This window comes from Nylanderia fulva, unplaced genomic scaffold (assembly GCF_048542155.1).
Source record: "Nylanderia fulva isolate GAGA-0341 unplaced genomic scaffold, ASM4854215v1 Scaffold12, whole genome shotgun sequence".
Lineage (NCBI taxonomy): Eukaryota > Metazoa > Arthropoda > Insecta > Hymenoptera > Formicidae > Nylanderia > Nylanderia fulva.
In genome coordinates, this window is record NW_028189409.1 from 1,990,314 (window position 1) to 2,006,696 (window position 16,383).

Genomic DNA, 16,383 nt, shown 5'->3' on the forward strand with positions numbered 1-16,383 from the left:
TTCGTATGCGTATATTCTGTTGAAAATTTCACAAGTCAACTTCCAATCAAATTATTTACATTATCCATTTTATATTATATTTATAGAATGCTTTTTTATCATTAAATATAAAAAATAATATGCAATATATTTTAGTATACCAAATTTTTTTTTAAAGTAATTAAATATTAAATAAATGAATTATCTCTTAATTGTGGGTTATTAATTTTATTTTAAACAATTTAACGTGTTACCGACATTTTTATCTACTTATTTTTAAGAGAACAAAAATGTTATAATATATTATATTCACACATACCTTTTTATATATACAACATATTTTAATATTAAAACAATTTCTTCTTTAAACTAAATAAATAAGTTATTCTTTTGCTGCATTATTTTAAACAATTTAACATATTGACGTATAATATTTTTACCTGTTTATTTTTAAGAGATGAGTAAAAATGTTATATAAAAACTTTTACAATTTTTTTCAAAATACAGATATCTTGTGATATTTACTATCAAATTATTACATCAAAATTATCATTTAATTTACTTCGGCTTCCCAAATAAATTTATTTTCGAAAAATTACTTTTTTCACACTCCATACTTATTTCTTGTTCGCTATTTTATTTTATCAGCTTTATGCCGGACGACAAAAGCGTAAAGATAAAAGGTTAGTACAGCACTGACTTTACAACCGCCTATCATAAAGTACACCGTTCGTCGTTGCACCGAGAACGAGATGTAAACGTGTTTCTCGTTGATACCCTTTTGTAACACAGTTTACATTATACGAAATACCGTGTCTCTCTCGAGCGTCCCTTGGGACATTCAATTTTATTATCGATTCGTATCGCTTTTATCACTGGGAATGAGAAGATATGCACGAAATGCGACAGACATGTTCCGCTATTAACATTTTTGCGATATGAACAAGAATAAATAAGACGAGAATAAAATTTTTTGAAAAGGAACACCGAAAAAAATTTATTGAATAGATATTTCAATATACTGCCTAATACATCATTTATTTAAAACTAATAATATTGATTTGATGTGAAACATATTTATTTGACATAAGAACATCCTTTCCAAAACAGAGACTTACTTGTTTCAAATAAATAATTTATTATATAGATAATATTGAAATAAATATTCAGTTGAAATAAATATTTTTTATTTTAATATCTAATTTTTCTGTCAAAATATGTACAATTGCTGAAACTAATCAGCTGTCATTTTTTAATGCATGCAGTTATTAAGAAAATAAACGTGTTAGAAAGAGGAAAGTCTGCAGATTTTAATGGATATAAATAAAGTGTTTGTATACCAGTTTATGTTATTGAAGAAAAGTAATAAAAAAAGTGCTAATAATCACATATGTAATTAATAATAAATATTTTCGAAGTGCGCACCACGTAAAATTCGTTTCTTTTACAAAAACTCTAACATGTCACTCAAACTTTCTAACATGTCATTTTTAATGTTACTAAGGATCCTTTTAATAGCTGCTATTAAATCTGGCACTGTTAAAAATATTTATAATTAGTTTAAGTGATTTTATATAGTTATTAGTATCTTTTTCATTATTTTTTATCGATAAAGAAACTGGTATACAAACATTTTATTCATATCCATTAAAATTATTTAATAACTGCATGCATTAAAAAATGACAGCTGATTAGTTTCAGCAATTCATATCTTGACTGAAAAAAATTATTAAACTAAAAAATATTTATTTTAACTAAAAAAAAATGACAGGTAATTAGTTCCAGCAATTTCCTATGGGATACCATTTCTGCGTTTGTTAGATTCTTCAGGTTCTTGACAAAGCACAAAGCAATAATGATAGTCGCCTAAACTATCCTCCAGACCTCTGTTCGCTTAATTCGCAAAACGGGCCGGAAGTGCATAGGTGCATCAGCGCATTATATATACATACATATACGAGGTGCATCGCACAAAGGGCTAACTTCCTAATCTATGCGGAAGTTGCGCCATAAACGCGACCGGAACCGAATCGATCCTTGGAGCGACCTCGAAACCGCGGCCATCCCAGCCGACGCTCGCAGATGCTGGCTGGCAAAGCTGAGTCAAGCCAAGCCGAGCCTGCCATTCGACACGGATTGTGCCGGTCCCTTCGGGCCGCTCGTCGGTAGGGCCGCTCTCTCTTCGTGGTGCCGGCTGGCGTTTTCTGTCAGTCGTCGGCAGACTGCGGAGCTAACCGGTCGATTGGGACCGCCCGCGCGTAAAAAGAGAAAGAAAAAAAAAAGATAAATTGTCCTCCGGTAGTGCACGCGCCGACGTGGAGGTCGCTGATGAATTAATTCGGTCGTACGAAATAAAAAAAAAAAAATAAAGAAAAATAAAAATAAAAAATCAAATAAAAAAGGTAATTAATGAACGGATGGGAATCGGTAACGAGTTTATCGGCAAATAGTAGAGATCCGCGATCTGTCGAGGGCCTGACCCTCGGGGTGGGCCTCGACGGGAGATCGTGAGGCCCCTGTGTGTATCGTAACACGGGGTCGAGCCCGTAAATAATGGTGACCGGCACACGATACGGTATACACACGACTTTCGTTTAACGTATTACGATCCGGACGTGGCGCATTAATAATCTCGCGTGAACGTGAGGAAAAGAAGGGATAAAGAGACAGAGAGATCCTCTCAGATATTTTTCAACCAAGTTTTATCCCTCGTTCGAACGAGATCTGCCTTTCGTTTGACAAACTGTGTCTGACTCTGGTTCCTTCACTCCGAAGATTCACGACTCGTCTTCGTACACAGTAGGAAAATTTGTGTTTCTTATTAAAAACAGTCCATTAAATTTAACACATTTATGTGTTAATTTAACATATTGCGGTTGTGTTAATTGAACTTAAATGTTAAATTGTTAAAACAACTGAAAAAATCTATCTATGTTTAATTTTACACAATAAATATGTTCTGATTTATTAATGATAAGATTTATATCTGGTAAAATTTACAGAAGAAATGGTTGATTTTTTATTTTCTAACATAAGTGGGGATGATATATACTCTATTAATATATTTTTAATTAATTAAAACTATGTTAATTTCGTTACACAAAATTTATTTTAAATTACTTGAAGTTGCATTTATTTTCTGTTGAAATATTAACACATATCCGCGCTTCCATTTAACATATCCATATTAACATATATATCCATATTATGTTAAATTAACACAAAAATTTCTGTAAGCCGTTTGGAACATGTGATATCTATTCAATTTAACATACATTTTTCAACTGTGTAATCTCCTAGGATAAACACGCTAACGCATTAATTATGGATTTAAAGATGCTGGTGCGGTGTTTTAATATGCAGCGTTGATTAGAAGAAGAAAACACGATGATGGCGAACTGAACTTTTGACAATAGATATATTTGTAAATTTTAAATGAAAAATTGAAGCGATCTTCTGGGACACAAAACCGTGACGGTAAGAAAACTAGACACTGCCTTATAACTTACCATGATCGATGAGAATGGAAGATTACAATCGAAATTTCTCAGGACACATCGATTAAACTTTGACGTGTCGCCGTGTTACGAGATGAGAAATGACACCGTGTGCTATCGCGGGGTGTAACGCAATACGATAATGTAATAAGCTTCCGATATGTCCATAATAATCGACGATAGACGATAATAATGATTTCATGAATATTTCATGAAGCGACCTAACGGAAAATCGGAGCAAAACACGCTGTTTTATTATAGTGTCTCACGAGGTTCGATCATCTTCATAATCGTATGACAATTTGCAATAATATACAAAGCGCAATCGACGATTCTTTCGACTTGGAAATAATTTTCTTATTTACCGCGCATTTTTCATTGACATTTAATGCAGACCGCGTCGCAGAATTGAATATCGATCGTCTTCAGCATCCTCCGCGATAACGCGGACCGCGACCCAGTCCAGGCGTACTCTGACAAGGCGCGCGTATAAAATCGCCGATAGCGAACTGGACAGCCGCCAGTCTTGCGAGAGCCGCGCGCGAGAGCGGACGTCGCTCGTTTCACGCCGATGCGGTGCCACGTGAGGGAAAAGCCAGGAGGAAAACTCGTTCCCGCGCAGCACATGTGACCATTTTCTTCCCGTTTCTTCCCTCCCGTTGTGGACTCGTGTTATCGGACGACAGAAATGGTGTGGATCGCGCCGGAAATGTGTGACAAAATTAAAGGAACGAGATCGAAGAATCGTGTCCGATAAAATGTTTCGTCGGATTTGAGTTCTGTCAAAAAAGGAAAAATCGAGCGGTGCTGATTTTTGACGCAAGACGAAAAAAAACAAAAAAAAAATGAAAAATTAATTACGAAGAAAAAATTGAAATTTTGACACTTGATTGAAAGAAAAATCAACATTTTCTATTAAACTTGCAAGGATAAATACTAGGAACTGTATTAAGGAAAATTCTTGCGGAAGATAATTAAATACAGAATTGCAGATTTGTAACATCTACATATAAAAAGAATCTTTTAATTAAAGAAATCGAATAATGAAGTAACACAACAAAATACACAACTGCATACTTCCGTCAAACGAAACTGTGTGGCAACCGTATTTATCGCATCGCTAATTGCATTTATTAAATTTAATCGGGACCACATTTGTACAACGAGAATTATGACTGTTCCCCGGAACCGAGCACGAGCGTTCTCGAGCAAAGCTTGAAAGTAGAACGAAAGAAAAGGAAGGAGAAATTCCCAAAGGGAGGAAGGTTATTCGAGACATCTCCTCCGAGGATACTCCGGTATCTCGTTGCAGGATATTTCGCGGATATTCTTGGAAAAGGTTTACTGCTGACAGACCCTAAAAAAGTACTTCCGCGAAGGTGTGAATATGGCTATTATGAAATCTCGCTGAAGAGATTGAGCGCTTAGAGTTACCACAGATAAAACTTCCACTTACACCTGAGACGAAACCGATTCTTCGCACAGGTATCCCGGAAGGAAAATCCTCACAATATCCTCGCGCGTATTTTTACTCCACTAAAGTTCTCCACCGGCAACTCCCATGAAAACGTGAAAATCGCGGAAATTCTGTTCGCGAACGACTCGAAAAAGAGTACAATATATAAAATCTTTCTTATAAATGAAAGAAGAGTTTTATCTTTCCTCGGGAAAATACAAATCGCATCGGCGAAGATATTCTCTGTGGAATTCGTTCGAGAAAAAAAATTGGTTGCATCAAACATTCAAGAACGTCAGAAATCATCCAGAATTATCGTCAAGTTTTTACTCGATTTTCGATTTCTCGATTTTCCATTTTACGAAAATCTGGCAGACTTATGTTGAAAAATCTGTGAAGCAAAATCTCCCCGAAGTAAGGGAAATCCCATCGTGCGATGCTCCGGACACGAAGAAGTTTCAAGAAAACTAGTGAGAAGTTCTGGGAATCTTAGGCAGAGCGGCGAAAAAGACGGAAGAAGAATCACGAAAGCGGAGGAGGAAGAGAGGCGAGAATTGCAAATAACAAGCGGAGACGAGGAAACGTTTCAGGAATGCCGTGGATAAAGTGTTTGGGTGGTGGAGGCGGAAAGGCCAGGAGGGGCAAACCACTCAGCGTCAGTCAACCGATCCACCTGCTCGTCAAGGTAAGATTCCTCTCGAAAAGTTTTCCGCGCGATTTTCTCGCAGCGGATCTCGGAACGAACCGAGCGAAAATTCGATACACATTCAAGTCGTTTCTTTCAAGCAAAAGACTTTTCGAACCATAATTCTCTACCCGTCAACTCCTTTAACAGAGTTTATTCAAATTCCCAGAGCAAATATATAGCAGAATAAAAATATATAAATGAGCACAAAACATAAAAGTGTATGTTTAAAAATAAAAACGTACATCTTTGATTATATTCTTTTATTAAGAATTAATTTTTTTTATATCTTATATTTTATATTTAACTTCGTGGAAAGTGATAAAATCAACGAAAAACTAAAAGATTAATTAATCGTATATGAAGTTTAATAAGAAACACATGTTGCAACTTTTTATTCGAAAAAGATCTAGATTCTCTAGAGATTGTTTAAAAATAGATGCTCAGGGAAGTCATTATAATTCATAACCGGCACAAAAACCGTAATACTACTTTACTTGATTTATTCAATATTGTGGCATATGGTCTTGTGACTATCAATTTTTTCACAAGCCTCTTGGATTAAACGAGAAAGTATTCTGGTTCTCATAATACTTTATGGGTGCGTTATAATCACGATGTACGAATGAAACATGAAGTGTTTCTCTCATGTACAAATTTAGCTCTCTCAATTCGCTTTTTAAACGAAGCCTGATATTCGAATATGTATGATTTCTCAATTATCAAGTAATTACAATAGAGAGAAAACTGTGTAATGATGTAAATGATTTATGATAATTAAAATCGGAATATATTTCGTTCAGTTTGGGGATCGCAATTTATGACATCTGTGTTGTAAACACTAATACTGTTAGATTCGAATTCGGTTAATTTTACCCAACATTTTAATCTCAATTTGTCTTTTAATATACATAATTATCTTTCCAAAAAGCAGCGTTTTAAGGTCAACGATCAGGACCCGATAGCCTCGCGATAAATTCCAATAATATTTCCCTATAGAGCGATTATATAATCGCCGCTGTCATTTCCTTATATTACTCAGTTTCCTTCTCATTATCACTGCTCTTCTTTATGAATATCATAAATTCAATAAAGATAATGGGAAAAATAGAACAGAACCGTTTAATAAGTGGTACGACAAACTAAAAAAAAGAAAGAAAAAACCTACACAGCAAGAGTTCTCTTATTTAATACAAGAGAATGTAGGTGGGTTTCCGCTTAAGGCGACGGTTATTAGGCAGCTTCTTTCATCCCGAGATGCCGTAAGATCGAGAGATATACAAAATTTCCAGATGACGAAGGGACACACCGCGGTGGTCAACATTTTCTCCTCCCTGCTGGCTGGCTGATTTATTAAATTCTCGACGGCCTTTTTCCTCGGTTCTGGGCCCCTTTTCGGGAACGGACGCCCTGCGGGTATCGATTCGACGATATCTTGGGCACGACCCGGCAATTAAGCCGGTAATAACAGACGCGATGTTAGCCACTTGTTAAAATTACAACGAGCTCCGCTCGAGCTCGTGATCAACGCGCTCGTTGCACGAGCAACTTGTTGAAGCGACTTTTGTACGATGTCATTGTTACATTGCTTTGTAATCGCGTAACACTTCCGGGTACGGAACGAAAACATATTTTGAGGATACCAAAGCGCAGTAATTATGACCGATTCAAGAAAAACAAAAATATTATTCGGATGTAATAGATATCACGATATATGTAACGAGAACTCGGATTTTTATATATAAATTGATATCTTTCTAAATTTGCTCATTTTGGAACTTATAATAAAATATCACAATTATAATAAAGACTAAATCAATTAATGTAATATTATTAATTAATTAATTAAGAATATTAATTAATTAATCTGAAGAAATTTGATCTTAAAGATTATAATTTTATGTGCCTATACATATATCTTATTATAATGCTAACTTATAAAATACCGAAACAACACTTTATGCGAATAATGAGGTAAAATTACAATCCAGGAAGCAAAAAAAAATGCTATTTCGGTGCACGACACAGCATTCGTGCGCAAAGTGCTCGTGTTTCAGTTCTCTTTGCATACCGTATGTGTCGGACAAGCTGTCCCAGCAGACATGTGCACGCGTATATATACGTACATATAATTAAAGTACAACGTCATCACGATGAAAAAAAAATGTCACTCGGCGATTTTCGCTAATTATTACAATTCGATTGAGTTGAATCTTTTTTTGCGTATATAAAATGCGAAGTAACATCGGAAAATAAATAAATTTAAGCGCGTGAATCATTACGTAATCAAAATTCACATCGCTGGCTTCCGTATTTGCATACCGTTACAATGAAACGCGCATACATAAGCTGCAAAAATAAACTGGCACTGGTAATCGAGTATATCGAGTATATCGCGAAATAACAGATGGGTGGAAGATTCAACAAAATTTGCTTTGCAATTATAAATTTGCTGGAATTAATAGAAAATAAAATTCTGATTAATGTAAAATTTCTCATTCAACTCGCTCCAATTTTAATGATGCGAGAAAAGCATATGTGAGATTATTTTCAAGAGTTCTGTTTATTTTAAAACAATTCTCGCGTATAATATTGAACACTCGATTAAGCATATCCTTATATTTTTTTCGAGAATTATTAGCAATATTAAAATTATTTAAAATAATTTATTTTGTTTGAGAAAGAAATATTTATAAAGATGTAACATGTAATTTTTAAGAATTCTTAATAGTATTAAAATAATTTTAATCGCGAGCAGAAAATACGAAGGTAAGATCAGTAAAAAAGCAAGAATTAAGAAGCAATTACATAATACTAAGGTAACCGCGGCGGCACGTCATGACATTTTATTAAAGCGGCACTTTAAACGACATTCTAGAAAATGATTATAACCGGAACATTATTTCTATCTGCATAAAATGACGTAAATGCGCGAACGCAAATTATACGGCTCGGTAAACGAATGATGAATGTGATAGCCAACGAAATTTTATGTTTGCAAAAACACTGTTGATTAATTTAATATCTTCTAAACTTCTTAATATAATAAATTAATAAACTATATTATTAAATATCTTCATACATACAATTTCTTTTCAGAAAATTTTCTTTTATTGGAATATCATTTTTATTACGGAAAAAGATATTCGAAGTTGTATCAAATAATGATAAAATCTATAAAAATTTAATATAATTTGATAACAATATGACATTTCACGGAGAGCCGCAATACGAATCCGAATAATCGAATCGATACGAAGACACAATCTATAAGACGGCGTAGGATTTCGCAATCAATATTACTAATTTATGATGATTGTACGGGAAATACATACGAGATGAGAAAATATTTTTCCCAACGCGTTGTAGGCTGTCGATGCTTCAAGTCCGGTCCGACCACCATGGCTTTCTAGCCGTGACTTCAAGTTGGCGTTTCCGAACAAGAGAAGGAGAGAGACCATGGTTCTCTTTCTCTCTCTGTTATTATAACCGTACTATTATTGATACCGACGCACAAGCGGTACACCTGCATATATGCGTGTATGTACGAAATACCGCCCACCGTCATCGTCGTCGTCTTGCGCGATGTAAGATCGGCAATTAAATTAGCGGACCCTTCGGGCACGGCCCGATTTTTACACGCGCCCACGCGGCAATTCGTTCCCGTCTGGACAATTGGTATTTCACGCGGAAAGGATATTTATGCTTCGGAATTTCGATAAGTTAAAATAATTTCTTGTATCTAAGAAAGAGTGAATTGGAATTAATATAATACTACGGATATGCGTCACACACATATTGAGTTTTATTGTGTAATTTTTATTATTCATTATTATTAATAAAAATTATATAATTTTTATTTTATAATTTTAAATTATTTCTGTTTTGCATTCTTTCAAAATTTTAAATTATATAATAAATATTTCTATAATTAATTATATAATTTTTATTATTAATTATTAATAATAAAAATTATATAATTAATTATAGAAATATTTATTATATAATTTGAAATTTTGAAAGAATACAAAAAAGAAATCTGTTATCGTTATCAATTAAATGCAAAATATATGTCAGAAATAATGAAGATATTGTATATATATTGGCTGTGTGCAAATGCTATTTTATATTTTATTTAATATATCTGATTATATGAATACCTAATAATTAAAATATTATACGTATAATTATACTTAATTAGTAATTGATTGTGAAATCCTACACCATTTTATAAAGTATGACTTCATATCGATTATATATTCGAATTTGTATATTATCGTAAAATTATGGCTCTGCGAAATTTTATATCATCACAAAATCTTATTAAAATATTAATGTATGAATATTTATACGGGTGTGATTGGTTTATCTTAACGAGACTCCTCGACTACTGGTACAATATATCATATAAGAGACATGTGTAAATGAAATAAAATTGTTATCGTTTAAGTAATATTTTCTATTATAGACGCTAGTTTTGTAACGCTCTCCAAGTTTTTAGCCCCAGCAGCGAGCGATGCAACATCTTTCCAAAGGTTAGATCTCTTCACACGTCGTCGATTCTACCTACGCGCATGAACACACTCCGCTTTGCGGTACGTTTACTCCAGGCTTTGCTCAATACCTTACGTTGTTTGCTCTTCGCACACGTATTTTTCTTACACCTCGTGGACGCTGTCATAATATTGCCTTACATAGTTTTTCCATATCCCGATACCCAAAATTCCGGAACATAGTCATAACAATAAGAGAACACACGGTTCTCTCTTATCGCTGATACGAATATGTATAAATCCAACTTTAAAGTAAAATTCGTGGCAGGTGCATCACTATATATCTATGCGTAATTGATAGTTTTGCGTATTCGCGATGTTTCAGGAACCACGGATGATTACGTGAATTACCTAATCCTCAACGCGAATTGCAAGGCCTGCGGGTTTGCGAGAAGTCGTGCGAGAAGTCGTGTCTGCTAACCTTTTCGACGAAAATTATCGTGTCTGCCGGAGTTTTCAGGAACCGATCGGGCGTAATGCCCGGTTATGAGAGATCTCAATAGACTCGATACTCGCTAAAATATAGAAATCAATCGCGGGAAATGCGTGTCTATTCGCCAATCCTGATATAAATTTGCGATTTGCGATCGGTTACGCATAATGTATGGCTCGGACAGGGAAAATTATGCTGATTTTTGCAGATTTTCTTCCACCACTTCTGTTCACGGTTCGACGGTTTCCTTTATCGATTTTCTCGAAAATCGCGATTAAAAGTGTTACGATGTGTCACTTTTGTGCTGACGTTTGGACCGCAACTTCTTGTTCGACCTTCGCTTTTCGAAGATCGGTGCTAATTGAATGCAGGGCGAATCGTCCTAACGAGATTAGAACGAGTCGGTCAATTACGCAGCGGTTTTACCCTTGTCCTATTTTTAGCCCCAGGGATGTCTACGGCGATTTTAGATCGCAGAAGTAAAGACAAGGACTCCCTCGTTCCCGAATATAAATGTTAAAAATAACAACGATGGTTTTTGTTCGCGTGTTTGTCTTCGTCGCGACGCATCATCATTCTTGGAGAACTATCCAACAGTCTCGTCGTATATTTTTATAGCGTCCAAAATTGCAAAGCACGTAGACTCAAAACATAACGAATGTACAAAGAACACTTTCTTCCGATTATCGAAATTTAGTGCAATAAATATTCAAAATTTATTATATTATTTTAGTTTAGTATTTATAATGAGAATTTTGTAATATAATTTAAGATATTTAACAAATTTTAATTTTACAAAATAATAAAATTTTATCACGTTTTTTGCAATGTATAAATAAAGAAATAATTTTTAGTTTAGTATTTATTATATTATTGATGAAAATAAGAATTTTGTAATATAATTTAAACATATAATATTAAGATATTTAACAAATTTTAATTTTACAAAATAATAAAATTTTATCATGTTTTTTGCAATGTATAAATAAAGAAATAATTTTTAGTTTTAAATAAATAAATACATACATAACACACACACACACATATGTAGGTGTATATAAAATAAAAATTAATAAAATGAAATGTAATATTGACTTCATTAAACGCATTGCATCGCCTTTACCTGAAATTAAAATTGTATCACAGCTGTGACTCTCGCGTTTGTAATTTACAATTAAATTGCATTGTAAACTTGAAGCTTTCAACTATAAGCCAAGATAATTGAATTAATAAAATTCTTCTCCATTGTCTCTTTAAATGCTTGTCAAAGATGCGTCTTTTAATTTGAAACACATCAAATTGTAATTCATTCGAATAATAAATTCAGTAAAAAAATCTAGAGATAATTTTTCTATAATAGCGATTAAACATATTTAAATAAGTTATCATAAGTTATACTTGTTTGAACTATTCTTTAGCGCTAGTAAAACCAAAAACGTGTCGTTAAATGAATAATGCAACTTATAAGCTTCAACAGCCAGGATATTTATAAATATTGCGTTGTACTTCCATTTGTCTGGTTAAATGACAATGCTAATAGACGTAACATGTGTATGTGTATATGTATGAAATTATCTCACTCTTGCAAAGTATGACTCGTCTGATTCTTCGCGAATGGCACTCAACTATTCATTTCGCGGCGCGCAAAGCTGTCTTTCCACGTCGCGGATTAAGTGCGACTGATATCCGGCGAAAAGGAAAAAAGTGTGACAATGTTAAAGAGACTTAACAAGCATTAAGTTGCGGAGAATGCAAGAAAGGAAGAAGAAGAAGAAATAAATGCGAGAAGGAGATTAAATCGCGCGATATCACGGTCCTAAGACGATGCCGACCTCTCTCGAGATTCCTTAATTGCAGTTGCGTAACGGAGTGCAATTAAAGTTCCACAATTAGGACGTATGTGACGTATTTTCGCGTTGTCCAAGAAGGACCAACTTTCTCATTTGAGATAATACTAGGTTGTTTCGCGCAAGAACTCTTCAAGATTGGATCGAGAGAAAGTCTCGCGTCCTTTTTCATTCTTTTTCAAATTAATTTTTGCCATTAATCACGGATACAATGGCTAATGACACTCTTTCTCGAGAGTTCTAGGATAATATATCGCGGAGAGTTTTAGTTCTTCTTTCTTATACGCAGAATAAAACGTAGTAAAACGGAATTTTAATTACGTATAGCAGACGTGTTTAATACTAAATGCGCACTCCCAATTAATATTTTGCAAAATTCTTTGTACCATTGTTAATATTTGATGTATTCCGATTAGCCATTGTTATATGACAATTAGTTAATAAAATTTACGATACTTTGTATTCTTATATATTATTGTTCCATGGCGACAACAAAGTTGCATATCGCATTGTTCTCGAGATTAATCGATTTAAGATGAGAAAATGTTTCATGCTAATGTTAAATATTATAATATAATGTTCAGTACGCTATAAGAATAAAGTATATAAATTTATCTTGTAATTTAATGGTATGAATACTAATATGAATACATATAGAAAGTAATTATTGGATAAAAAATTTCTGGAACGTTTCTATCAGGAACTATTTTTATCCGATAAAAATCCAATCGATACGTACAAATTGCAATATTTTATTTGACAAATATCTACACAGAATGCTAACATTAGCATATCAATATTGCAAATCGTAAATTTTTATCATTTATTGTCTACAACAAGTTAAGAACCTTTCATTAATGTGCTCATTCAGATCGAATCTTGTATATATAAGTAAGCATTTTCTTTAGACAACCTATAATTACTCTCCTATAATACGATATCATTAACGCTAGACGTGCAAAATAATTTCTGCTATATTAATTATATGCCTATAACGGAATAACAAATTCCAATGACGACGCCGTCATTTCTCATCGATCTCTTTCGCGATTTCTCCGACTGAGTATCTCGTATCTTGTGAAAGAGAAATATCGGCCCGACGTATAGATCTTTGTAACTGGACATTGAGCAATGACGATAAGGAAGCCGACGATCGAAAAGATGCTTCAGGCTCGTACGATAATTCTAATCGTTGGTTCATTGTTTTGAATAAATGACGTACCATTTTCGGCTTCGAGAGAATCGAAAGTTCCATGTGCGGCAAATGAGATGCATTTATTAGTGTATGTCGAACAAAACGTGATGCTTATTTATATCTATTGATATTACTTTCGATTTTCTTGGAACGCGTATCATATTGCAATATGTCAAAAAATATAAATAAGAATTTGATCATTATTTTCTAATAAAGATATATAATAAGAAAATATAATTTTTTGCGACTTTCTTATTCGGATTTAATTAGTCTTACTATATATTATTATATATATCATTTTATTACATCGTTATTAATTAATAATTTTTGAAAAGAATATTATTTATTTTTTTTATTTAACTATATCTATAATTATAATTGCACAGAGAGAATTTTTTTAGAATTTACCAAGAAAATCATGATAATCGTGGGACAATCATGGTATTGGAAAAATTTGATAAGAGATTCTCTGATTTACCACAATACGAAAAAATATGTTTGATTTATTTTACTATGTACATACGAATATTTTTTATTGTGATAAATATGAATCAGAAAATCTCATAAAATTCTTCCAATATCGTATTGTCCCACGATTACCATGATTTTCAGAGTAAATTCTAAGAGAAAATTTTCTCTGTCTAGAAAAATATATATAAAAATATGTTCAACAAAACTTTTTTTAACAAACAATAACTACATCTTCTTTTCTTTTTTCCGACCAACCAATCTCATTAAAAATTCATATTATTACAGTTATCAATTTTATGTCAATGGATTTCTGCACGACATAACGACTGCAGTTTGCAATCGTAAAATAATAGCCTTTCCTTATGTGAAAGTAGTTCATCAGACGAATATATTGTATCACAGCAAAAAGGCGAATCTGAGAATGTCTGCTCCGTCGTGCTTACGTGATAATATGATAATCCGCTAGACAATACTGGGAAATGTCAAGGGTGGTAAAACACGGTGTTTTCTCGTACATGACTCCTCTCGTGAATGCAAAGCGTTTTACGATCAGGGCTTAGCCCAATGTGGGAAAAATCTCTATCAGCGGCGACGACTAATCCGCGAGTTTATGATCGGTTACCTGATGTGTCTGACAAAAATAGTTTACGACTATATAATGTCGTCGGTCTTCCTCGCTCTCATCTCGGGGGAACTTTCCGACTGAAATATTTTAACCGCCCGTGCGGCTGTATTTATTGTGCTCGTATCATTTTAAATTAGCGAGCGGTTCGCCATCAAGAACGTATAATCCTCGCGAGATTGTGCGCAACGACTGCACGTGGAATCTAATTATCAGCGTTCCTCGAACGTTAATTTTAATTTCACGACGAATAACAATGCTCGGCATCGAAATCGTAAAAACCGATATATGAATATTATAAGCGAACTTTTTCAAAAGCTCCCGGAACTTCCGCTAAACAACTTTTTCCGTACGATGCAAATACGGTAATCGATTTTATTCGAAGAAATAATATAATAGATTTTCCTAAGCATTATTAAAATTATTCTTACAATTCGCAAGTAAGTAATTAATAATGAAAAAAATTAATTCGTGAGAATCTCGTCAAGTGCAGTAAAATAATTTAAAGTATGGAAGGAAATTCTAAAGTCCGTCTGCATCTCGAATTATTATAAAACGTTGTTATTCGAGTCTCTTAAGATATTTCATTATACCGGATTCAGAACGAGAAACCTTAATTATTTTCCTTCGCTGCTCTCTTATTAGATGTATACGCGAGAACGGATAAAAATAAAATCCTACACGCCCGTATACTTATCCGAAGTGCAAACACCGGCGCAATCTCGCCCGATCCCGCGTAATCGCATTTATTCTTGTCGGTGCGCAGCTTCGGGAAACACACGATTGCGTCGTGTACCTATGTCAGCGTAAACAGATAGCACAAACGAACGAAAATTGCTCCGGATCTCGGAACATGACCGTAATTATATATTTTCTACAACCGGGTCTGCAGAATATTTCCCGAGCTTCGTTTCCGTATTTCGACGCGGGAATCCTCTGGTAATCAGCGTCTTATAGCAAGTCCGGGTCGCCGGATGATTTCTGAAGAGGAATGGCGACAACAATGAGGACGCGAAGCCGCGGGAAAGAGACCGCATGAAATAACCAAAGTAATGAATGGATGTATGTGTGTGTGTGTGTGTGCCGTCCTCTGCGTAAAATTAACGGCGCATCCGAGGCGAGGAGAATGCGAGAGAAGGCTAAGGGCCTCCGTGAACAAATCCCGGTAGTTGGTCCTTTCTCTCGAATGCCCACGCGCGCATCAAGAAGAGAGACAAGTGTCGCAAGTCGACGCGAGTGATTTCGAAAGACCGACCGCTGAGTCTGATTTCGATGGTGAATGGAACGAATGAGTTTTGAATGGAGAGGCTCAAAGCACTCCTCGTTAGACTTTAACGCGAAAATCAATATAGAACGAATTCAAGTCGAAGAAATAGTTCTTCATTTATTCAGCAAATTTATTTAATCTTGCATTTTATTTTTTACACACTGAAAAGGATTTAATTAATTCTTATAAGTATTTATTTCAATACTGTCAAATCATTTATTTATTTGAAATTAATAATATTTATTTAATATGAAAAATATTTATTTGATGTAAGAAAATCCTTTCCAAACAATAAATATTTTAAAAACAAATAAATATTTGTTAGTGAATGGAACGAATGAGTGTTGAATGGAGAGGCTCAAAGCGCTCCTCGTTAGA

General features: G+C 34.0%; 1 protein-coding gene across 5 annotated transcripts in view; it reads left to right on the top strand.

Annotated features, from left to right (window-relative positions):
* Positions 1-3,984: 3,984 nt before the first annotated feature.
* The window catches only part of by (focal adhesion protein tensin), a 217,913-nt gene continuing 205,514 nt past the window's right edge, over positions 3,985-16,383 (top strand). For 3 of the 5 annotated variants that reach the window (XM_029309964.2, XM_085490268.1, XM_085490267.1), the window contains exon 1: positions 3,985-5,617. In XM_029309964.2, coding sequence (XP_029165797.2) covers positions 5,525-5,617 — 93 coding nt within the window. In that variant the 5' untranslated portion in view covers positions 3,985-5,524. The remainder of the gene's footprint in view (positions 5,618-16,383) is intronic. The other 2 variants (XM_085490269.1, XM_085490278.1) reach the window with 2 other exon arrangements.